Source organism: Erpetoichthys calabaricus, chromosome 9, assembly GCF_900747795.2.
Source record: "Erpetoichthys calabaricus chromosome 9, fErpCal1.3, whole genome shotgun sequence".
Classification (NCBI taxonomy): Eukaryota; Metazoa; Chordata; class Cladistia; order Polypteriformes; family Polypteridae; genus Erpetoichthys; species Erpetoichthys calabaricus.
In genome coordinates, this window is record NC_041402.2 from 184,672,563 (window position 1) to 184,699,743 (window position 27,181).

Below are 27,181 nucleotides of genomic sequence, written 5' to 3' on the forward strand. Positions count from 1 at the left end.
TGTTTCAGTGCAATGGCAAGCGTGGGCGTTGTTTAGAACAAGTGTATCAGTATCTGATGATTGTGCCCCCTACTTCAGTGGAGGCAGAGCGTGCTTTCTCAGTGGCTGGCACACTTCTGCACAAAGGTGCGCTCTCTCATGGACGACCGCACGCTGGACACATTAATAATAATAATAATAATAATTCATTACATTTATATAGTGCTTTTCTCAGTACTCAAAGCGCTATCTGCACAGGGAGGAACCGGGAAGAGAACCCACAATCTTCCAGTCTCCTTACTGCAAAGCAGCAGCACTACCACTGCGCCACCTGTGAGGATGTTGTGCTTTCTATGCTCTTATTATCACAACTAAAGATACATGTACTTATATGACAGCATGAACTGCTTGTAGATAAGGTTAGTCTTTTATTTGTGTCAACATATTGCAGTAGTTTTATTAATAATAAGTGTCGGTTGTTCTAAAACCATTCACATGTGAGATGCCCGTGCACTGTGTCATCCCCGGGAGCCCGGGATTCCTGGGAATGAAATGCAGGATTCCCGAATTCCCAGGAATGCTTAAACCCGTCCGGGAATGGATTCCCTAGACCAGAGCAAAGGAGCTCCTCAATCACCTGAAGAAAAACAAAGTAGTAGTAGTTTCGTTTCAGTTTCAAACCATCCAGCATTTGTTTTTGTTTGAGCCTTTAAATAAATGAGGACAGCGGGGTTGGCATACTAAAATTCACTTTCTGTTGAGCCTGTCATTCCCTTGGAAGACCACAATGTAAATAAGTGCAGCACGTGCCGAATGTAGTTGAGCAAACTACTCAATGAAAAGGACACCATTAATCTCCTCCTCATATTATTACAGACTAGGGAGCCGTGCCCCCTGCTCACTTTGCTCACCCACCCCTCCTCCCATGGGGCGCGCTGCATGCCAGCCACTTCGCGTCTCTGCCGCTCGCGTTGTGAAGGGGGGGCTCAATGCATGCTAAGGAGATCAAGTTGGGTCAGCTGCTGTGCTGCTACTGCTGCTGCCGAGCTGCGTGTTCTGCTTGTCGCGCTGCGTGTCGATCATTTAAAAGCCCGTGCAGCAGCTGTCCTTTTGTCTCACTGCCTTGTCTCGCGAGATGTTAAAGTGTCTCCGAGAAAATCATGTATCATCTCCTTCCAAGTCTCCCGAGATTTTTTTTTTATTTACAACAGAGAGATGTTGAATGTGCTATTCAAAGGTATCACCAGTATGAACCAGACATAGCCATCATGACTTAAACACCATTACTTAACTTTTTAATTTTCCCTACATATGGAAGCATATTCTGATAAGATCAACATTTTAGCTTTTCCATTTTCAACAGATTTACACATTTTAGGCAAATCTGAACAATGTTTAACCACTTTTGGGGTGAAGTCTCGGTGTATGTGTACAGTATGTATAAGTCAGCATGCGAGTCCTTGAACACAATAACTGAAAAAACGTAACCACTCAGTCCAAAAGAAACTTGGCACAATTCTTGATAATCTATGTCCAGCAGAGTTCAACAGAGATGATGATTTTGCATTTTTGCACACATTTGTGCCTCAGCTGCAGCACATTTTTTAAACGATATTTTACTTCTAAACAAATATTATATATATATATATATATATATATATATATATATATATATATATATATATATATATATATTTATATAAGAAAAGCCATGCTAGGCACATCAGATTTATTTTTATACGATCATTCTATTATATAGCACCTTTCAATAGCAACCATTGTCCCAATATACACCACAATTGTTTATTCTACAACCAAAACATAGACAGGCTAAGTGATTTTGCTCAGTGTTACCAAATAAGTCAGAGGTGGGGATTGAACTGGCAACCTTAGGTTTTTAATAGCCCAGTACAATAGCCACTATACTACTCTGCCTTCAGGAAGACGAGCAATAATAGTTTTATTGTTATTGTGGCATCCTGCAAAATAAACTCCCCCGTGCTTCTATTTTCTCACTCACTTATCCAGCTATGACATAAGAAAAACTGAGGAGCACCACTGTCAAGAACAAAAAGATGAAAGTAAGAAAGTTTCCTTTTTCTTGTCTTGTATTTTTAAACAAAGGTGTCCTTTGCTCTTTTCCCTTCTGAAAACTAGATTTTTCTAGTATTGTTTCAGGTTTACTTTGAGAATTATTTTGCACTGACGTCCTTTCTAGGGTGGATTGCCACCTTGCACCCAGTACTCCTGGGTTGTGCATGAAGCCCCCATGAGCCCCTAAATTGAATCAATGAGTTAGAATATTATATTAACTAAAGAGTAAATTAAGTCATGTTTCATTAGTTATAAGCATGCAATACAGAATTAAACAATTTGTACTTAATGAATCCAGACAAAGATACTGTATGTCCATCCATCCATCCATTTTCCAACCTGCTGAATCCGAACACAGGGTCATGGGGGTCTGCTGGAGCCAAACCCAGCCAACACAGGGCAGGAACCAATCCCAGGCAGGGTGCCAACCCACCGCAGGATACACACAAACACCCCAAGCACACACTAGGGCCAATTTAGAATCACCAATCCACCTAACCTGCATGTCTTTGGACTGTGGGAGGAAACACACGCAAACACGGGGAGAACATGCAAACTCCACGCAAGGAGGACCCAGGAAGCGAACCCAGGTCTCCTTACTGCGAGGCAGCAGCGCTACCACTGCACCACCGTGCGGCATACTGTATGTCATGCATTTAAAATAAATAAATAAATAAATAAAGCCCCCCCCACCAGCTTTTCCCGGGCTCCAGCAGTAACCTTACACTCAGGAGCTACTTGTAAACCTGAGACATAACTTTCCTTCCCAGCCTGTCCCTTCTTCTGCCCCTTTACTTAGTGAAAGATTCACTTGCCTCACTCACATTTCTGTCTAGACGGCAGATCCTGACGGCACATGATTTTTGCCACGTCGGCTGTAAACTTCCCACAGCTATAAAGACATCTCCTGCTGAGCCAGAATCGGCGAACCTTTGCTAAAGTGTGGTGTCAAAAATAAATATTGATGTTTATAAAGAAAACCTGGAGCATGGGAACCTGGGATTGTGGATTTTAAGCCTTAAACTTTTAAGCCACATCGAAAGCCTCTCAGCTCAAAAGAAAAGGACTGTGTGTGTGTTCCAGGCCTTGAGCATAGCATGGTAGCAATACAAGTTAGATCAGACATCTTCAAGCGCTGATCCTGGACCTTAGCTGTGTCATTTTAATTAAATGTCTTAAATTAGTGGGCCTCTTTTAAGAAGAAAAAGTATTAGATAAAGACTGAGCTTCAAAATACAATCTATGATGAAACATTTGGGAGTCCACAATCAGTCAGCATAAGGAAACAATTTAAAAAATAGCACTTATCCAGCATCCTGTGTGGAGTAAAAATATTGAGCAGTTAGGCCTAAGCTCTCTAATGCACATGTAAGTTATACTAAAGATACTGTGATGTAGTTCAGGTCTCCATATTACAAGAAAGGACATCAGGATGCTAAAAAATTGAAGATTTATCAGACATTGTGGACAACAGATGAGAAGTGGCAGGCAGTGTGGTGTAATGGCTAAGGTTTTAGACTTCAAACCCTGAGGTTGTGGGTTCAAATCCCACTACTGACACTGTGTGACCCTGAGCAAGTCACCTGACCTGCCTGTGCTCCAATTGGAAAACCAAAAGAAATGGAACCAATTGTATCATAAATGTTGCAAGTTACCTTGGATAAAGGTGTCAGCCAAATAAGTAAGTGAGAGATGAGTTAAACGTTTAGATCTTAAGAAAACAGAGATTAAGAGGAAAAGTAATGCATTGGTTAATGTTGCAGGTTTATCTTGCAGCCTGCTTTTTGTCCTTGCCAAGTTTGTATGTTCTTGAGTTCATGTTGATTTCCCCAAATATCATAAAGACGTATAGGTGATTCTGAGTTTTATGAATTCTGCTATTTTAGCTATTAGCCATAATTCTGAGAGTTAAGACATTCAGTATCCAAACCGGGCAAAAGGCCAGCAAAGTGGTTAGTGCAGCATCCTCACAGCTCCAGGGGACGCAGTTCAAATCCCATTCCATTCACTGCTTGCACGTTCGCCCCAAGTCACTTTGGGAGTTTTCCTGTTTTTCATTTCTATATATCCTTATTATGTTAACCTCCACTTATGAGGTCAGCACACTATACAATACAGTAAATACAAATATAATATAAAAATAGACAAACAGTAAAAATCATGTAGTAAAGATCATAACATATATTTCATATACATACACACACATATATATACACATATACATATACAGATATATATATAATGCACACATATATAATATATATGTAAAGTATATACGTATAATATATACAGTTTTTTTTTTAAGTCCAAAAATTTGGTCAGCCAAATTCTGAAAAATATCATTTTATATACTCATATATACCATATACTGTATCCCACATGTCCTATTCTTACCCCACATATATGCATCTTAGGTTAATTGGCAGCTCTAAACTGCTCAAGTGCCAGCGTGGAGCTTCCATGTTCTCTCCATGTCTGAGCAGATCCTCATCCAGGTACTCTAGGCGTGAGCATTAATGTGTTGTGCGATGGACTACATTCTTTTTAAGGATGTTTTCTGCCCTCTGACTAATTCTGACAGTAAATTAGACAAGCCAGAATTGGAAAACAAAAACAGGATGCGCATAAGAAAGTGAATGTAAGCTGCTACTTTTAAATCGGGATTCAGTAACAGGGGGTTCTTTTCCATAGAGAAGGTGGGAAGCTGTACCCTTTGTACAAAGACATTTTTTATCTGAGAGGGTGGAATAAAGACACTGTGGTTAGCACTACTGCTTCACATGTGTTTGTGGATTTCTTCCAACATGCACAAAGCATGCATGTTAGGGTAAACAAGGCTAGAATGAGTGAAAATAGGTGTGTGTGGCCTGGTCTGTATTCTTTATTCGTTGATGCTGAGATAATCTCTGGCCTTAACTCTAGCCAAGATGGAAAAATTATTTTGTTTAATTCACAGAGACACAGAACAGGTTGCCTAGTAGTGTCATTAAAAGAGCTGAAAGCAACAGAGTGAGGAACTTCAAATCTCTGCTTGTCTTAAGTACTCTGATATGTTGGATGACTTGAAGTTCACATGTCATGTTAAGACTGAAGGATTTGTGCTCATCAGATTTTTTTTTTTTTAATTATACTTTGCCTCCAGCTCGCTTCGCTTGCCCACCCCCTTCCAACCCCCCCATCGCCCCCAATGCACGCTACGCGCCAGCCTCTTCGTATCTCTGCCACTCGCGTTGTAAATGGGGCGGCTGAATGCACGCTAAGGAGATGCAGTCAGATCAGCTGCTGGCTTGCTGCTGCTGTCGAGCTGCGTGTTCTGCTTGTTGTGCTGTGTGTCGATCATTTAAAAGCCTGCACAGCAGCTGTCCTTTTGTCTCACTGCTTTGTGTCGTGGGACGTTAAAGTGTCTCCAAGAAGATCATGTATCGTCTCCTTCTAAGCCTTCCAAGATTTTTTTTATAATAAAGAGAAATACAGGGTGAGTCAAAATTATGTTAACACTAATGGTACTGCTATGTATATACTTACATACAATTTTTGTGGACAATTAATGTGCCACATATGGGACATGTGTTGAACATGATGGCGAACAGGTTGAGACATTCCTGTAAATCATCTTGCACATATGAAGTATGTTTTGTGAATAAGTTTTTCCACCATTCAAATGTTAACATAATTTTGACTCACCCTGTACTTTGGCTGCTGAATTTACTCAAGGTGACATACAAGATTAGGTTACAGTACAATTGATATACCATAGCGTAACATTCTCAGATTCATTTAATCTAGCTCAGGCTCTCCAAGGTTCAGTCTTTTACGGGGCACCAATCCAGCACTGACACTTGTAAGGACCAATTTGAAATGACCAATTAATGGACTTTTGGAGATGTGGGAGAAAACCAGAGCATCCAAAAACAAAAAAAAAAAAAACATAAAAAAAAACACACATGCATGGGGAGAAAGTAAAAATTCAGGTAGTGCAAGGGGTTGTTTAATTGATTTGCCCCGAATCTGACAATAAGAATTCAGTGCTGGAATTGAGCTAGCAACTTTGTTACTTAGAGTCCATTGCACTAATTACTATGCCACAGCTACCTTGTAGTCTCTTCCTAACATGTGAATTCAAAGCTACCTTGCAGTGTGTGTGTGTATAAATGTTGTGTAGGTTTTCAAGTGCCCAAGTAAAAACAATTATTAACCTTCTCCTACCAAATTACATAGAGTCACGCCTGCTAAAGTGTAGTAAGTCCTCAGCTGACACTTTACATTATCTCTGATGAGAGGGTACTGGTGCAATACAACAATTGAAGTATAAAAGTCACTAATTACATTGTAGTGAGGCACAGTGGAACAGTGGTCGTGCTGCTGCCTCACAGTAGGGAGACCTGGGTTTGAGTTCCAGGTCCTCCATGTGTGCAGGCTGCATGTTCTCCCCATGTCTGCATGGATTTCCTTCAGGGTGCTCCAGTTTCCTCTTGCAGTCCAAAGACATGCAGGTTTGGTGAATTGTCAACGTTTAACTGACACTAGTGTGTGTGTGTGTGTGTGTGTTTGTCCTGCAATGGACTGGCACCCTGTGCATGGTTTGTTCCTGCCTTGCACACTGTGCTTACTGGGATAGGCTCCAGAGCCCAAATCCCAACCCCCACACACCCCGGTCTGGATTAAGCAAGTTAGAAAATTACATGACTAATTATATTGTAGACACTTTAACAACTGTCGCCATTTTAATGGCTGCAGTTTTAATTTGTTAGATGCTCGGTCAGTGCATATCAAATTTAGCACACATTTAAGGAAATAAGAGATCAATTAAAGAAAAAAAATGAGTTTTGGGTAATGGCCCAGTGGTTAATGCTGCTACCTCACAGTTCTGAGGACCTGGATTTAAACCTAGGTTAGTCCTTTGTCTGCATAGAGTTTGTACATTAGTGACAAATCTAAAGTTGCTTGTGTTTACTCTTACATCATGAAAGCATGCAGGTGAGGACAGTTAGCTCAGTGTAAGCGAGTGTGCCCTGCCATGGACTTGCATGCCACCCATAGCAGGGGCAAAGCCATTCAGAAGCAGGCCACCCCACCAATTCTCTGAAACAAAGCCCCATAATCTTAAAGAGTTGACAAACCCCACCCATACCAAAACTTCAAGGGGGCCTGGGACCTTACTTTGGTCAATCTGTAACATGGTAGCAGAAAGGTTGCATGACCTGGTCCTTAATTCAATGGTCACTGAATCAGCCGTGCTAAGCTTCAAGGTTGAAGGAGATGACTTATTGCTTGCCCACCCACTTTGCAATTTCTGGCCTCACCACTGATGCATAGACAGTTTCCACCACTAGTTTTAATCCATTACCTAGTCAAAAGAAACTGAAGACTTTGCCAGCAGCACTGTGTGTAAGGCAGGACCTACAATAGGTCCATTGGACTGTTCTCTCAGTGTACCAGACATGCAGGTCTTTGAGATAAGAGCAGAGTTATTTTTTATCATGGGTTTAAGGTCACATATTGATTCAGCAACAGAGACTGACCTGGCAACTATGTGGGGTACATATTTTCTACCCAGACATAAAAAAAAAACACTAAATGCCTAATAATCACAATTACAGAATGGCCACAGCGGCCTTTATCAGGTTTCACACGTAAGGGCATGCAAATGAATGACTTCCCATGTCTTTCTGGATTGCAAATTAATTCATTAGCATGCAAAACTGCAGAGAAGGAATTTCTTTAAAAGTTAAATGCCTGTAATGTTTTACCGGCTGTAGGTGTAGCTATGCCAAAATACCAAGTGCCGAGCTTTTGAAAACCCTTCAGAAGGTAGAAAATGGCATACAGTGCTTTTTATAGAAAATAACAGGAGGGATGTTTACAAACTCCTTGAGACCATCCACATTCTAGTTTGAGTGTCTTTTTTTTTTTTTGCCTCATGGTACCCGGGTCTTGGGCCGTGTAATTATCTGTGTGGTGTTTGCATGTTCTCACTCTGTCTAAGTTTTTCCTGCACACTGCAAGGACATGCTTTTTAGATTGATTGACTGACTTCTCCAACTTGTTTCAGCGTAAGTGAGGCCTACACTCCAATGTAACCAGCAGTAGGCTGATACCCCATCCATGATTATTTCCTTCCTCAAACCCAAAAAGTCCAAGATAGGTTCCAACATCCAGCAACCCTGATTTGAACTAAAACTACTTAAAAAAAGTGGGCAGAAGGTTTCCTTTTGTAAACAAGTTGAGTAGAGGAGACCACTAGTTTCCATTTCTTTATTGATCAATAAAAGGTGTCATTTTGCTTGACTTTTTAATTTATTGATCGATTAACTTTCTCTCTCTGGGGGATTTTCAAGCATTCCTGTGAAGGGCTTGTGTGCCCCAGTACATCTTAGAGATGAGGTTAAGATATAAGTCGAGGAGACAAAAAGAAAGTGAAGGACAATAACAACACCAGAATCATCAGCTAGTCGTGGATTACTGGAGCCTTCCTGGCAAAATGATGGCACGCTAGCCCATTAACTTGGTCAGGCTTGGCTTGATGTAGCTATATGGAGCCACCATCTTGACTCACCAAGCTCTGTATGAAGGGATGGAATATGAAGCATAAGCAGGACAAATCTGAACAAGTTCTTACAAAATAATAAAAGTCGGTTTATACCAAGTCTAAGATTAGACTAATCCTGGAAAGTTAGAGTGTATACATTTAGGGTTGTAGGTTACCACTAGCTCAGTGTTTCTAAACCATGGGGTCGCCAGTGCGTCTCAAGTTGCTATTGTTTAATATGTTAGTGGATAACAAATGGATCATGCATTGGGTCATCAGTCAGTCGATTGCACTTAATTCTCTCTTTGGCCTGGCAAAGTACAACGTTTTCCTAAAAGCGAAAGTGGAGCTTCACCGCGTGCTTGTGTCACTTGGGGTGCAACTTAAGCACAAGCAGGCAGACTCAGACAGTGTCTATTTGATTTTACGTTATTTTTTCTGAATACAAATAAATGGCAAAACATTGGTATGAAATAAATATTTGTAAAAATCCACTATTTGTGCTTATCCAAATACTGTATTTGGATTCGGCTCCACCCCTACCTTACATCCATCCATCCATCCATTTTCCAACCCGCTGAATCCGAACACAGGGTCACGGGGGTCTGCTGGAGCCAATCCCAGCCAACACAGGGCACAAGGCAGGAACCAATCCCAGGCAGGGTGCCAACCCACCTCAGGACACACACAAACACACCCACACACCAAGCACACACTAGGGCCAATTTAGAATCGCCAATCCACCTAACCAGCATGTCTTTGGACTGTGGGAGGAAACCGGAGCGCCCAGAGGAAACCCACGCAGACACGGGGAGAACATGCAAACTCCACGCAGGGAGGTCCCGGGAAGCGAACCCAGGTCCCCAGGTCTCTCAACTGCGAGGCAGCACCGCTACCCACTGCACCACCGTGCCGCCCCCCTACCTTACAGGGTAAGGCAAAACATTTAATCCGTACCTAAACCAGATCCAGAATGTCACCTAAAACTGAACTAGCTCACGTTCAAGTTCTTCACTAGCACATACATTATATTAAGTTCACCATGCTTAGAAAAATGAATTTGTTCAATGAAACACTGCCTCCCACTATCATAATCGCACTTGATTCACCAAGAGGGACTATTAATGACAATCGCTCCTGTGGGTGGCAAAGACACTTAGATGGGAAGAAGTGGGTCACTGACAGCTTTCTTTCCAGCAGCTATCTTAAGATGAAGCTTTTCAACGACTCTTTGAAAAATTGGATTTATAAACTATCTTCTTTTTGGATGCAAAGATAGATTGCTGGTTATAATATCACAAAATGTAACAAAATGATATGCTATTTTCATAAATGCTTACAAATATGCATGGGCAAGAGGATTAGAACATACTGCTGTTGTGCCTCACAACCATCAACCATTCTTTACAGATGCTAGGCCTATGTAAAAATGAGGTGGGTTTCATGATTCTTCCCCATGACCCCCCTCTCCAAATTCCACCTAAGTATAACACATCCATCCATCCAATTACTGAACCCACTCTATCAAATTTTAGGATCACAGAGATCCAACAGCTCTAGCCTATCATTGAACACAAGACAGAAACCAACCAACTGGGAACAGTCCATCATAGGGTACACTCACTTAATCTCACTTTTAACCTAAACACTTATTTTTTAAATATAGGAGGGAACTGGAGTACACAGAGAAGCCATCCAATCAGACACAGGAAGATTGTGAAAACTGCACAAATGAGAGTGACTGAGCCAGAATTTGAAGACTGCCTCCAGGAGCTGTGAGTCATTGTACCACAGTGCCTTGTTGTATATATTATATCCATGTATCTATCTATCCATCTTCCAAACCTTCTTATCCTGAGGAGATTAGGTTAGATTAGATTAAATTATGTGTGTATACAGTTAAAACTGTCAAATGTACAGAGTACACTGAAATTATTTCTTGCACGCGTTAATTGACATTCATCACATTGCCGTAATTAGTGAAAATAAACTACCATACCTCAAAACATCTGTCTCCTTTAACTAAAACAATGTCAGAACACATATGTCATTACTAATGCAAGTTAAACTCAATAAGTCATCAAACCAAATACAGCAAAACAATTTTACAAGAAGAGTTAGCAAACATCTAGCATGCTCAATTAATTGAGACCAAGATTGAGACCATCACTGCTCGTTCAATGGGGTCACCCACTGAATTGTCCTTCCTAAGATTTCTTCCATTTTTTTTTTCTTGTCTTCTTGAGGGCTGTGGGGCTGTCAAAAATCAGGGCCTGTTAAAGTCCATTGAGGCATTCCTTGTGGTATTTTGGGCTATACCAGAAATAAATTGATGTTATTGTTGGTCATGTTACTTTATAGTAGCATAACTGCAAAGTTGTTACTGCTTTGGCCTCACTGATTCATCATCCTAGGTTCAAATCCTGAGCCTAGTAGTTGTGTGTGTTCTCCCTGTGTCTGCAGGAGTTTTTTTCTGGTATTCCAACAATAACAAGGACATGTGTGTTAGGTTCATTGTTGATTCCATAATGGCCCTGTATCAGTAAATATGGATATGTGAATGAGTGGGCCCTGTGATGAACTGGTGTCCTGTGATGGTCTACTGTTCTGTCCAGGGATGGCTCTCACCTTATGCCCTGTGCTGCTGTGATAGACTCCAGTGATTTTGAGTATGCCATTTTATGTCATGTGATGTTACGTTTCACCCCATCAAACACACTTAATTTAATTTATGGTAACAGAGCACTACTGCTTATCATGGCATGAACCATCACTAGGCCACTATTGAGAGCGTTCACCCACTCTTTCATAATCACTAATTTGTGTAACTTGAAGTTATTCTGGGTGTGGACAGACTGCTTGGAGAAAAAGGCACTAGAAGAACATGCAAACTACACACAGACTGAGAGCTGACAGGCATGCAAAACACTGCACAACCTTATCTGTACTACTTAGGAGTAGATTTTAAAGGTGGAAGCGCTTTTCAGCTTGTCCCTCTCTTATAACTTTTGCAAGCTCAAACTAAAAGCTGCTGAAATGTTCATGTGTCTATGTTGGGAGAACCAAATGCAAGGAAGAGAATGAACATTTCATTGGCTTAGCTCATAGTTTCTTAAACTAGGGGTCATGACAGGGTTGCTACTGCCTTTTGGGTCATGTGAACATCGTGAAATGTTAATGAACGATTTGCAAAGTGTCTCGCAATAGTTTGCTATGGGCAGTTTAACTAGTTGACATTGCTCCACTATAATTGTCTGCAGCAATTCTCCAAGGTCGACACCCTACCCTTGCTATGAATATCGAAACAATATGACTGTTCTCATGTACTGAGTCTAAAAGACACTAAGATGGGCAAGATTGAATCACAAGAGAAAAAAAAATTTAGGAAACACCATTTAGATGGATACTCTAGCTAGTTACTTACAGGCAGCCAGTCATCTTCCAACCCGCCATATCCTAACATAGGGTCACAGGGGTCTGCTGGAGCCAATCCCAGCCAACACAACACACAAGGCAGGAACAAATCCCCGGGCAGGGCGCCAGCCCACCGCAGGGCACACCCACATACCAAGCACACACACGGGACAATTTAGGATCACCAATGCACCCAACCTGCATGTCTTTGGAAATAGACACAGGGAGAACATGCAAACTCCACGCAGGGAGGACCTGGGAAGCGAACCCAAGTCTCCTTACTATGAGGCAGCAGCACTACCACTGCGCCACCCAGTTATGTACAGGTTAAACAAAATATTTATCAGACAATATATTCAATGTAAAAAGTTTGTGAAAATGTAATTAATAGAAAGAAGTGTACAAGAAGTATTATGTTAAAATTTTAAAGAATTTGACAAGGAGATTAGGCAGCAGTGTGATGTCTATCTAGATTAGCCCCTTGATAAAAGGAAAAGTTATCTTTAAGACAATACACAGCAGGTCTGAGATGAGAGGCTCTCTAATTTGGGTGGACATCCTTTGGTCAAACCCTGACATGGACAAGCAGACAATATACAAATCACAGCCATCCTTTTACCCATTTTAATTAAAATGTTGAGCACAATAAAGAAATAACTTTAAAAAGATTTTTCTGGTTAAAAAAAGATGGTTTCCGACGCAACATTTTAAGTTTAGTTTTGCTACCCCAGCTGTTAAATATATGATGAGCTGACTGCTGTGCTAGTGGAAAACTGAGCTGCCATTACAGTGCCAGTAAACAGGTTGCCGAGCTTTTATAAGCAGCGATATTGTGCCATCTCACTTAGTGTCAGAGGCTGGGAAAAAGGAAATGTAGGACTCACAAGGCAGGATGCATACTGAAAAAAGAAACAAAAGCATAAACAACAGAAGAAATGATTTTAAGTCTTCATAACGAATTAGGTTTTTTTTTGTTTTAGCAAAGTTTTAATTTGTTATTAACAAATGGAGCTCCTAATTTAATCAACAGTATAGACAGGCCAAATAGACACTTCATTTGAAACTTGCGTTGATTTTTACTTGCCATAACTGTTGTTAGCAGTACCAATGTGCAATTTCACCCCCACATCCCAGAGTCTTATATGCATAATGTGCATAATTACCAGATTTCCCCCGTGACCCTAAAGTGTATAAGCCAGTTAGAAAAAGGATGGACCCTTGGACATATATCTGCAGATAAGCTCATCAGAATCAAAGAATGAATGTGAAGTCTCCCTTCATTTATTGGGACTGTGTAGGACACTGTATTAAATTAAACAGTGACAAAACTGAGGTTCTCCTCATTGGTGTAAGGTCATCATTATCCAAAGCCGATAATCTTTCACTTGCTATTGATAACTCTTTTGTTTCCCCTTCACCTCAGGTCAAGAGTCTGGGTGTCATCCTTGATAGTACTCTATCTTTCCAATCTCACATTAATAACGTTACCCGGTTTCCTTACTTCCATCTACGTAATATTAATCGCATACAGCACTCCCTCACTCTCCATACCACTGCCATTCTTGTGTACAGTCTTGTTACTTCTTGTCTCTGGAATATTGCAATTCACTCCTCTGTGGTCTCTATAATAAATCTCTCCATAAGCTTCAGCTGGTCCAGAATTCTGCTGCTCACATCATTACTCAAACCCCATCTGTTCACCATATTACTCAGCAGCTTCATTGGCTCCCGATAAAGGTTCGAATTGATTTTAAAATTCTGCTGTTAACATTTAAGACCATTCATAACCTCGCCCCTCCATATCTGTCCGACCTTCTTCGTATTGCCATTCCCTCTCGTAACCTTAGATCCTCTTCTGACCGTTCCTCTCGCTCGTCTAACCCCCATGGGGAGCGGAGCATTAAGCTGTTCTGCTCCCAAGATCTGGAACTCACTACCTACTGAGCTTAGAAATATCGAATCATTTTCAACCTTCAAATGTAAACTTAAAACCCATCTGTTTAAAATGGCTTTTTCTCTATGATTACAGTGGCTTTGCTTGGTTTTAATTTTTATATTTTCTGATATTTTAAGTTTTGTTTATAATGTGTTTTTTTTATTTATTGTTTGTTCGGTGTACTTGACTGCTTAGAAAGGTGCCTTGTATAAATAAAATGTATTATTATTATTAATATTATTTTAAAAAAATGGTTATTCTTGGCATCATTTCATGTCCCTCGTTCAAATTCATAACACAACAAAAAAAAAATTACATCTCATATCTGATTGGTCACATCACTGCACACACAAAACCAATTCTGAACCAACTCCATAATCAGATAAAAACTGCAATAATGAAAGACTCTGTGTGTGTGTGTGTGTGTGTGTGTGTGTGTGTCTTTTGGCTTTTATTAATAATAATAAGTACAATTCACACAATCCCACGCTGAAATCCAGGAACACAAAACACTTCCAAACATGACATTCTGCTGATTTTTTTTTCAACATGCATTAATGCAGACCTGTAGCATCACTACTGTGTGACATTTTCATATGCAGTTTTTGTTCATGTTTTTTCTCAAATATTATGCAGTACTGACTTTCACTCCATCCATCCATTTTATCCAGGGCATGGTCAAGGGACAGCAGGAGCCTATCCCAGCAATCACCATGCATAAGACAGAACCAATCCCTAGACAGGATGCCAGCCCATCATAGATGTTTCTTTTATTATTTGAAATGTACCTCTGTTTGTATGTAAAAAGCCTGGTTATTGTGTACATTATGAATAGCACTACATAAAATAAAGATGGTTTGAATTGGGGTGGCACGGTGGCGCAGTGGGTAGCGCTGCCGCCTCACAGTTAGGAGACCCGGGTTCGCTTCCCGGGTCCTCCCTGCGTGGAGTTTGCATGTTCTCCCCGTGTCTGTGTGGGTTTCCTCCGGGCGCTCCGGTTTCCTCCCACAGTCCAAAGACATGCAGGTTAGGTGCATTGGCAATTCTAAATTGGCCCTAGTGTGTGCTTGGTGTGTTTGTGTGTGTCCTGCGGTGGATTGGCACCCTGCCCGGGATTGGTTCCTGCCTTGTGCCCTATGTTGGCTAGGATTGGCTCCGGCAAACCCCCATGACCCTGTGTTTGGATTCAGTGGGTTGGAAAATGGATGGATGGATGGTTTGAATTGACATTAACTAAACACATCCATTTCCTTTACTCACCTTTTCCAATAACAAGTCTCGAAGAGATGAGACCAGGCAGAACTCAGTCCCTAATGGGATGCCAATCTATTGTAGGTAACACGTACTCATACTGGTGTGACACAGAGTTAGCACTTGACCTAACAGGTGTGTTTATGGTGTCTAAGACTAAGACAGTAACCCAGACAGGCAGAACATGCAGAACATGCAAACTCCATACTGACACTGACCAGGCCAGGAACTGAAAAATGTCAAAGGTTTCAGTCTTTAGAGTCCTGGTGCTTCGTGTCTTGGTATATGTTTGCGAGACATGGACGCTATCCAGTGACCTGAGACGAAGACTGGACTCCTTTGGTGTCTCTTCAAAGAATCCTTGGGTGCCACTGGTTTGACTTGGTGTTGCTCATGGAGTCCCGAATGAGGCACATGACCTGCATTGTGAGGGAGCATTAGTTATGGCACTACGGCCATGTGGCGCATTTCCCCGAGGGTGATCCGGCTCGTAGGTTCGTCATTACTGGGGACTCGAGTGGCTGGACCAGGCCATGGGGTCGCCCACGTAACACCTGGCTGTGGCAGATAGAAGGTCATTTCCAGAGGGTGGGACTGGACCGCGTGTCTGCCTGGGGGGTTGCCAACTGGGATCCCGAGTTGTTTCGTCACGTGGTGGGTGTGGCAACATGCTGTACCAGTGCCTGCTCCCCAACTTGACTTGACTTGACTTGAATAATCAGGCCATCACAAGGGGCATACACGTCTACATGACACCAATAAGGAGTCGCCAAATAACCTAAAACACATGGCATGTGAGAAGAAACTAGTAGTACCCAAAGAAAAGCTATGCAGACATGGATAGAATGTGCAAAATCCATACAGACCTGTCCAGATTGTGAACTAAACACAAGTTTCTGGAACTGCAAGACATCAACCCTATCCTCTGTGCCACTTTAATTCTGCATAATGATGGAGAAAAATTAACTAATAAAAAACTCAAATGAGAGTGACAGTGAAGAAGTCTAAAATGTTTGTAAAAGATATTAGGCAGCGTACAATATATGTCTTGTCAAAGAAGAAGAACTTTGGATAAATAATTGGCAGCTTAGTCTGGAGGAAGCCCAAGGTAAAATTCACCACTACCGCCTTTTTACTGTAATTTGGCTCACATAATAACTGAATGACAAATGTTGAACACTAAGATTTTTAATAAAACATATTGACTGAATGTATTTTATGAAAGGACTTTATATATCCTGCACCATTTGATCCACAATATGTAGTATGAAATTGAGCCAAATTAATGAAATAATTTGATACACTGAAACAAAAATCTATAGAGAAAAGCATTAATAGGATCCCTCATGAGTCACAACTTCCTAAAATCTGGAACACGCCTGCTAGTTCCTGTCATTCTTCTTTTTTAAGATTAAGGGAAGGATGGCCTTTAGACACATAAACAAACAAGAGGATCAACAACTGTGGCAATTAACAGACCACAACTGTTAGTTCATGACAATTAATCCCTTTAGTGGATGCAATTTACCAGAAAAGCCACATTAGGCCTTTAAAGTTTACAAAAAAGATACAAAGTCTGATTCCTTACCAGATTTTAGTTTCTGCACAATTTTTCCCATTATCCATGTTCAACATTCTATAAGTTCTAATAAGGTGTCTTTTGTCTAATTACAGAACCCGTGTCTCCTCCTTTTGTCAAAAGTTTAGAAACTCTTCACTAGATTTTTGAAATCAACTTTCAGTGATCATCTTACCTTAGTTATGAAAAGATTACAAGTTTAAAACACAGTGGCCAGAGCTCTGACACATACCACGCTTAATGTCCTGGCCAAATTACCCACCATGGCCTAGTCATTCTGGTCCCATAATCATCCCCTGTCATTAACTGGAAAACTATCTATCACCCCTTCAGCACCTAACAGGTAATGTGTGGTGAGCATACTGGCGCAAAAATGGCTGCCATCACATCATCCAGGTAGATGGTACACATTAGTGGAGGTTGAAGTGGCTCCCCACTCGTTTTGAAAAGTGCTTTGAGCAATGAGAAGAGTGCTATAGAAATGGAAAGAATCATTGTTATTATTATTCCTATGAATGAACACAGCACCATTCAACCCACTATGCCTTATAATATCATATCACATTAATATTACAGTCTATTATTATTATTATTATTATTATTGTCTCAGCCACTGAACATTTCCAAAGGCTTATTATGTAAAGCCTGGCCGTGGCTCAGTGAGTGTTGTGACTCCTGCTGTCTGGAACTTTCTCCCTAGCTTTTACCCATGAATCTCCATCTATGGTGGTATTCAAATCACAATTCAAAACACACTTTCCCTTTTACATGGACTAGAATTGTAACCACATCCCCTAATTAGATTCTTTTATACCAAGGGTATTGTGAATATTCAATATTCTTTGGTATTCTTTACGAAAATATGTTAAAACAGGGACTTGAGTGACATTCTGAATGTATAAACATATAACGAAATTTGTAAAAGTTAATTACATCAGTTCAGGTTGTTATTTTTTCTGAAAAATTCTTAAAAGTGAAATCATTAATTTTGGATAAATATCTCTATATATGTAACGGGCGGCACGGTGGCGCAGTGGGTAGCGCTGCTGCCTCACAGTTAGGAGACCCAGGTTCGCTTCCTGAGTCTATCCTGCGTGGAGTTTCTCCCCATGTCAGTGTGGGTTTTCTCCAGGTACTCCGGTTTCCTCCCACAGTCCAAAGACCTGCAGGTTAGGTGCATTGGTGATTCTAAATTGTCCCTAGTGTGTGTGTGTGTGTGTGACCTGTGGTGGGCTGGCGCCCTGCCTGGGTTTGTTTCCTGCCTTGTGCCCTGTGTTGGCTGGGATTAGCTCAAGCAGATCCCTGTGACCCTGTAGTTAGGATATAGCATGTTGGATAATGGATGGATATATATATATATATATATATATATATATATATATATATATATATATATTTGCAGCTGGAGATCCACGAAGGGAGACAAAAGAATCACGTATCATAAAATAGTTTTTATTCCTGAGCTTTCAACCCCTATCAGGGGTCTTCATCAGAGGATAATGCTTAGACTTACAAGAATCAAAGGCAATATATAGTAACACATTAAGGGGGGGGGTGGGGTGACTAAGTCCCTATGATCGGTGGGGGGGGGGGGGGTGTGGTTTGTGTAGTTTATATATTATGTACATGTTCTTCTTATGCTAAAAACAAGAAATCGACAGCAGAAACACGAAACGCAGTTTATAGTATTCCATGCAATTCTTGCTCAGCGGTATACATAGGACAAACATCAAAAAGAATCTCAACATGTGTACAGGAACATCGCAACGCCGTCAGAAGAAAGGACTCACTTTCATTGATCTATGCACATACTAAATCGACAGGACACACATTCAACTGGGATAATGTAAAAGTAAAATTTAAGGCCAGTACTAAAAGTGCCAGAGAGTTGGCCGAGTCTTGGCTATCAGATGAAAACGCCATCAACAGACACGTGGACATAAATCCAGCATATGCTAACTTAAGAAGAACATGTACATAATAAATAAACTACACAACTCCCCCCCCATCTGTCTGTCTGCGTTTCACGATATCTACTTAACGGATTTAGATCTTTTTTTTTCTATAATTTGCTTGAACATTCCAATTGATGTTGCGACTTCTCTCATCACGCTAAGTATCATAGTTTGCATGCAGGAGCGATTTAATCTCGCCAATCTGAGACAGAGGCTGCGGGCCGAAGGGAGGGGGAAGCATGACATCTGGAGTGGGGAGCCAGGCAGGGCCCTCCTCACTTACATGCCAGCCTCAGACCGTACCTTGCCTCTGCTTAGCGAGTGAACAAGAGAACTACTTAACAGATTTAGATCTGGTGTTTTCTATTATTTGCTTGAACATTCCAGTTGATTTTGCAACATTTCTCATTGTACTAAGTATCATAGTTTGCTTGCAGTACCAGTTTATTTGCGCAAATCGAAGAGTGCAGCTGCAGGCCGAGAGGAGGGAGGCAGTTTGAATCGGTCTACCTATCGCCACGTTTTAGAGTGTACCTTGCATCTGCTTAGCTAGCGATACCTGTTCGTTTATTGGTTTTTAAAGTTTGTCCTGTTTCACTACTACTTGGGTGGAGCCACATGGGACAGAGTATGTACAGCAATGATCAATTATTAACCACAATATACCTGTGATGCTTTACTGGCACAGCATGGATGGATGGATGGAAGGATGGATGGATGGACAGATAATTTGTTTTCATGTTAATTTATGACCTTCATATGCTTTTCATATATTGAGTGATGATAACAAGGACTAGAAGGTTTTAGGACCAGCTTCAACGAACCCACATTTAAAGGTGGGGGTAAGACAGGATTCGTCTGGGATGATAAAGAACATTTTGGTGAGGCAAAATGGGTTTACAGCAGTGAAGACTGGGCCATAAGAATCCCATATTAAGGTCAGCAGCCATATTTACTGAAAACTTCTTTCTTATGCTGAGGACAGTACTTTCATTCATTCTTTCATTCATTTTCACTCCACTGTTCCTGGTGAGAGTTGCTGTGGCAACACGCTGAGTTGGACATGGCAGGCCACTCAGTCTCTACCAACTTTTTTCAGCTCCACCCGAGGGATTCTCAGAAAGTTGAGGTTCGGGCACAGTGCCAAGCAGGATGTCAGGCAAGAGTAGGGCAGGTACAGACTTACTACTACTAAATGTCTTCAATTTCTGTTTCTCATCTGTTAGACTATTTCTTTATACTTAAATTCATTAGTACAATAGCATCTCCACTTCATCATACTTAAATGAGGTCATCACCTTATTAAGATTCCAAGTCCTTATTTTTTTCTCAACAAACATGATTTAAAGACAAGTTGCAAATAAAGACAGCTAACACCCATCAAATTGGAGGGTAAAATTTCTCATGAAGAAACGCACTTGAAGTGTTTACAAAGAAATGGGCAAAATACATTTCTGGTCCAATGGTCATTCTGTTAATTTTACTCAAATAATCAAAATACAGATATGTTAACAATTATGAGCTTGCACAGAGAAAGCAGAATCAATCCATCTGACTAAATGAAATGCTCCATAGTTAAGAAACTGCCTGGCATAAACATCTACAGCCCTTGGGGCCCAGCAGAACAAGCTGACTCCTGCACTGGATATAAATACAGTACCTCCATTGGATTTTTGATATACATACAGTAACTACATTATACTCTCACAAACCAGTATAAAAATAAAATATATGAATATATGTAGGGGCTGCACTATGACACAGTGGTTAGTACTGCTGCCCAATGGATTCAGCTTCATGGGTTAAACCATATGCCTGGTTGTTGTCTGTGTGACGTTTGCATGCTCTTCTGGTGTCACCCTGAGATTTTTTGGTTTTCCTGGCACAACCCAAAAAACAAACAGTATTTGTTAGGTTGTCTGGCAACTCTAAATTGACCCTGAGTAGATGTGCTGTAAGTGAGTGGATCATGTCCAGTGTTGTGTCCAACCTGTGCCTGGGATAGACCTCAACCTCCGACAACCCTTGACTGGATTAAACAGGTTGGAAAATGTATTTGTATGTATATAATGGACTGCACGGGTCACTGGTAGAGCAATACCAGAACACACACAAGGCTCTTCCTTGCCTACGTGCCAGAGAGCCTCAAAACCCAGACACAAGTCTCGTTTAAAAAGACAGTTTATTTTTACAGCTACCTTCCAAAAAGGTTCCAGTAGTGCAATAAACACAATTGTCTTCACTTCTTTTCTTCCTTTTCTCCTCCTCTACACCTTCCAGGTGAGCTTTGTCCACTTCCACCTGACTCTGACTCACATGGATGAGGTCAAGCGACTTCTTTTATCTGGGAGCTGGGAGTACTTCTGGTGCTAGGGTATAGCCTGATGAGAGTACCTCCAGGTCAAATGGAAGTCCCATAATGCAGGGATGAGGAATCCCTGCAGCACCCCCTGGTGTCCCCCACAGATCCTGACAAGGCTGTTCTACATAACTACAATATGCACAGTACCTTGTGGGTACCCACAAAAGTAACATCACCCAAGGAAGCTGCCTCCTATTGTCTTGGGGGAGCCTGTAGTCCTACAAATTGTCTTACCCTGTCCTTCCATTATACTGGCCTGAGTCCAGCCCAGCTGGAATGCCAGTATACCCACTGTTACTTTGGCATCTTCTGTCTGTCTTCTGGGTGAGACAGGACGATCTTCGTTCTGTTTCTTGTGCCATTGTAGGGCTGGTCTCCCATCCAGTTAAGGAGCCATACTTCATCCCAGCCGGGACACCCGCCCATGTGCACCATCCATCACAATATACAGTATACACTATAAACAGATTCTGAAACTGGCAATGCCCCTGCCAATCTAACACAGGGAAATTGTATATATAACTTATAGCAGAAATGCTTCAGTTGTGAGTTGGCTGCAGATGTAGCTCACATCTTTCCACTGATTCAACTGTACGTCTTGTCAGAAGCAAATCGACCAGAAAAAAAAGAGCACAGAGGACATCAAGCCAGCTAGCAGCATTGTGTTACTCCAGCTTAATAATTAAGTGTTACAAGACCCCCACCCCCGACCCCAAGAGGCCTGTGCTCTACCATTAGCTACTTTTTCCTCTCCAGAGACCACTTGTGCTTAACCAAAGACCAGCACACTACCTAAAGAAGCCTGTGGGACTGTTTGACTATTACACTGGGTGCTTAATTTAATCCTGTTCTTGTCATGGTATATTGGCACTAACTGTAGATAACATTGTTTACACATTTCTTTAAAAAAAAAAAACTCACTAATTCCAGTTTTGTTTGTGGCATTATTTACTGTGATATATTGTCATTCATGAAATTGATTAACCAAGACAAGGTCAATAACTTATTGTTATTTGCACTTTATTGCACTTAAAACCCACACTAAAACATAGCACCTCTGCACTTCTTCAAACAGTTTACTCATTATTACTTAATATCTGTTTCCCATCCATGCAGCTTTGCACATGATCCTATGTTTGCACAAGATAACTGGGTTCTTCTTGGAAGACATCTTTTAAAAGATCAGTTACGTCTTTGCATACCTCCTCCTTGCGAGCGTCACTTGATCACTCGACACTCACCAGATTTCAGCTGCGTACTTGTGCCCAAGCAGCCTTGATTGGCTATGACCCACCACAACCCTGATCTGAATTGCATAGGTTCAATAACGGATGGACTGACATTTATGAGCAGGCTTTGCTATCATTACTATAGATGACCTACAGACCTTGTCCTGACTGTACTTCCTAGGTTATAACCGTAGGGTTCTAAAAATGTTCCTTTTAAACACAATTTCTATCAGTCACAAACCAGCCATTCTGCTCCTGAAAGACTGAACATCCATTGTTTTATTACTCATTGCAATGCTTCAAGGTCCTGAATTGTAAGAGACAATACATAGGAAAGGAAGCAGATATTTTTCACTTATCTTAAGCTCTTTAGTTTCCTTTCCAGTCGCTCAAGCTCACTGTAAAACATCTGAGCCATGTACAAAGAGACAGATTTTCCAGTTAGGCTACAACATATAATAGCATAATACTTCTAAACAGAGATGGTTTCATAAGAATATAGGAGTTAGCTTACACACCCAACAGACTGACCCTGGCATTAGCAGCATATCAACACTACCAAATCAATCTTTTGTTCCATGATTTTCCCCTCCTCACCACCCACACTTACTGTGTGGTCCCATTCTCTATCCTGAGAGTGTGACCTCTAGGCTCTGCTTTAGCTCACAGCTGGAGATGGATGATCCTGCTTACTGTGCATAATTGTAAACCAACACCTTTAACTGTAAGGCATAATGCATAAATTATTAATTCCCTTTAGGTTTATTTTGCCACTCTCATCCATATAGTTATAGCTGTAGACCTAGCCCTAGATTTTCTAGGTTGACAAATTCAACACTATATATACACACACATATAAATATAAATATATATATATATATATATATATATATATATATATATATATACACACACATATACATACACATACACACACACACACATGGCTCAAGCAGCGCTAATACAAGGTGTCAAGCACAACACATATTATCACTATGCTGTACATCTGTTATACGTCTCCATCTCAGTGTTTACCCAAACCATGCAAATGATGAATCAGCAGGGAGCACAACAGGTGAAATGGCTTTCAGTTGGGTCACATGGGGTGATAAGAGCACACAATCATGTGTTTTTAAACCAGATCCTTAGCTAGGGACAGACTGAACAGTGACCACTGACCCCCAAAGCTTCCAATTCAAGAGTGCCTTTTTACAGATTTGCTATTGTTTTTTTATTTGCTGCTTTTCTTTCACACACTTTGCCTTAAGTGATTCTCTTTCATTACTATTCTCCAATATTTTCATCTACTTCTCAGGTGACAATTTCCATCAGCTCCTACTTTCATTTTCAAGAGCGCTTCTTTTCATTTATTGTTGTTTTGTTAATTACGAAGCAAAGATAATGTGAGGGATGTCGCTGTGAAAGGTGCTGTACAGAATTACTGTCTCTAAGGAATTTTCCCATTCTGTTTTCACATTGGTTTCCTTCTTGAACTATGACTTCCTACCACATCCTCAGACATAATGTATACTGTATCAACCTGATTCATAACGTTAACCATCCACTGGTGATGTGTGAGTGAGTGTGTCCTATAGACCATTGCCCAAGGTTGGTTACTGGGTCTGTCAGGATAGGTTCCAGCCTCCTGTCACTCCATGAATTGTGCACACATTAGGTCTGAGACATGGTTAGTGGTTCAAGATGAAATGTGTGAAACTTATAAAAGGTTCATGCTGATTTCTCATCTGCCGTAGTATAAATTGATCTGTGAATGGTTTTAAGATCATACTTCCTGTGAAGAGCAGTATACCAGGTTAAGATGGACTGAAACTGTGTCCTGTAATGTGTTTCCCATTCATCGTCTGGATCTTTCCAGTGTGCTGACATCCCTATAACACTAAATAACATCATAATGTAGGACTACTTTCTCAACAGCACATCTTGCATGCCAGCAGGAAGTAGCGATAGCTGTTATGCACTATTCCTAACCCCTGGCGCTACGCCTCTGATAACTGCAGAGTGTTATGTTCTCTTTCTAGCTGGCAGCGTTACCCGAGAAGGCACCCACCCACACTCAATCCTATCTCTAGCCTTGCCAAGTGAACACCCTCAAACACTCAATGCAGTCTCCTTCTGATGTCAGAGTGGACGCCCTGTCATACCTACTGCACTTTGTTACCCCAACAGGCATTTTGGACTTTCTAGTGACATCCCAGTGATCACATATTGACTTTAGTGTGTCCTTATATTTACTCCAATTTCTAGCACTGTCCAATTGGGCAAATTCACATATTGACTTGTTTTTATTGCTGCAAATAAATTAGCAATTTTACAAGCTGTTTCAAACTCTAGTGCAGGGATTCTCAGCCCGGGGTAAATTCTCTTAAAAAAGGTGAGGTCGCGAAGGTCTCGATTAGTTCCCAAAGATGACATGAGACCTGCTCCTTCAACAACTGCACCAAGAATACCTAACTTTGTAGATGAAAAGCATAAACAAGCATCTCACTGATTGATGTGTTCTCATCAACTCAGTGTGCTTCATTCTAATCATTAGCTTTTTTTAAATAAGTGAAATAGCATTGTGGATGGATGGAATATTATTATTGTTATTTGAACTTAAAATACAAATGTTTAAAACAGTATCTTAAAATGTCCCCTTTGCCGATCACTTTATTATGGTCGAAGAATAAACTCAAATTACTGAACAGAACAGGGTGGAAGTGGATTTACTTTCAAAAAATTACCCTAGGGTAAATGGGGTGAAAAATCTTGGGAACCCCTGCTCTAGTGTATACTGTATGCTGTTATTGTTCACATTCATGCACTCTCAATAATGCCCATCAGGCAGATTATCTATTGTTCTCACTGCAGTTTCTATTTTTGCCCCAAAAGGCACTCCATCATAGTCGAGCTGCTTCAGTTGCCCAAGTGTGTATCCCTTCCCCCAAAGTGTCATGTATCCCCACCTATCAGTTACTGTCCTCTATTCTTATCCCATCTGGTACAATTCCGATATGTCACCTCAGATTCTTTTTTTCAATTACTGGTCTCTCTCATGTTAGAGAAGAGACATCACACAACTCATTATGGATGCTTGCGCTGAACAAGTGGGCACCTTTACATACTCCAGTTTTTGATACCCTACAGGGCACTCTGACATACCTTCTACAATTTCTAGTGCTGCCCAAGGGGGTACATTAGTTCACACCGGCTAAAGCAAAGTGTCACTAAATTGCCCACCAACCGTTTAGTAACAAGGTGGGTGAGTGGAGCAGGCAAGAATCTCGTTTTGAACACTTACCCTCAACTCGTGCTCGGTGCGATGAACCCCAAGCTTCTTGAGTCCAATGGTCAGGTCGTTCACGCAAATGCCCCCGTCTTTATTCACATCCAGCACTTGGAAGAGGACTTTGAGACGATGCTCTTGGTCCGGTCCTCCGCACACTACGCCGCCGCAAGGTTCCGACAGATCGGAGGTCTCCTGTGGGGTAGCGGGTGGAGAAGAGTTGGAAGAACTCGTCGATCGGCCGTTTCCACCAACACCAGCACCGCTGCCGCCACCTCCACCACCACCACCACCACCACCACCAGGGTCCGCGCTTGGGATCGCTCCGGCAGAATCGCATTGGCAGAAAACCCCGCTGAGTAAAGGTGAGATGAACTGCCTGTGGTGCTGCATCATTGAAGTCAATTCACTATAATCAGTCACAAGGTAAAAATCAAAAATAAATAAATAATAAGGAAGCAATCTTGTTAAAATATAAAAAAAAATGCTATAAATAAAGCGACGTGGAAACAGTCCGATTGCGCGCTGACAGCGGAGAGCGCGAGTCGATGCTGATGCTCCAGTACGCACTGCCCGGCTCGCCAGCTGCCTTCCTCTCTCCCGCCTCTGGTGGCTCTTGCTTTTCTCTTCGCCCTAATCGTCTGCTAAGAATGATATTGTCTGTTCCAATTTTTATCTATATAGATTTTCTTGAGAAATAATTTCCTAATTTCCTCGAAGTCGGATTCTTCTTTTTTTGGCGCTCATCCCTCGTGAGCCAGCTGATCATAGATAAAAAAAAGCCGGTGAAAGAAATTGGGCGTGGCGTTACTGTCACCGGAAGTGAGTCATTTTCTGTAGCTGTTGAAGACGTGTGTAAAAAGACCAATCGAGCCCCGGAATGCGTCTGAGGGCAGGCTTTAATGGGAACTGTATCAGAATGCCTCTTTTGCATATAATTTAGCGGCCAATGAGATTCGAATCACAAACGACATGACTTCAGGACAAAAAAAAAAGCAGAGGACTTCCGAACACGAGACACCATCCCCCATTCCTTCTCGCTGTGTGCCACGAGGAACTGTAAAAAGCACGCGTTGGAGAAGAGCGGGCTAGAGGATCGGCTAAAATAAATCAGTCACGATGGAGGAATGAATGCATCGAGTGGATGTAGATGATCTCTGACATTTGAGTCCTCAGTCGGGGTTTTGTACAACTAAAGTACTTTCAACAGTGACACAAAGGCAGCTTAAGATATAAGACATCATTTTTTTTTAACCAGACTTCAAGTTACAGTCTGTCTATCGGATGTTAAAATGAATGGAATATTTTTCCATGAGATTATTCACAGAATTCAATTATCTTGTTTTGCATTCTCATGAAAATTACCTCAATGGGCTTATTGAGTTCTGAATATAATTTGTATAATGCTAATACTACATTTCCCAAATAGCCATATCCATTCCTGTGCCTTCTTTGTTCAGTTCAGCAACAGTGGGATCAAGGAAGCAGCCATCATTGGACAGGATGTCATTTCACCCCAAGGCCCACTTGCTTGCCCAGAATCATGTACTGTGTAACAGTTGGGACT

The 27,181-nt window shown here is 41.2% G+C and overlaps 1 protein-coding gene across 2 annotated transcripts in view; it reads right to left on the minus strand.

Annotated features, from left to right (window-relative positions):
* The window catches only part of LOC114656956 (calcium-binding mitochondrial carrier protein SCaMC-2-B), a 69,405-nt gene extending 43,033 nt beyond the window's left edge, over positions 1 to 26,372 (minus strand). Inside the window, exon 1 of one of the 2 annotated variants that reach the window (XM_051932349.1) lies at positions 25,630 to 26,372. In XM_051932349.1, the coding sequence (XP_051788309.1) occupies positions 25,630 to 26,010 (381 nt within the window). In that variant the 5' untranslated portion in view covers positions 26,011 to 26,372. The remainder of the gene's footprint in view (positions 1 to 25,629) is intronic. The other variant, XM_028808612.2, reaches the window with a different exon arrangement.
* Positions 26,373 to 27,181: the final 809 nt, after the last annotated feature.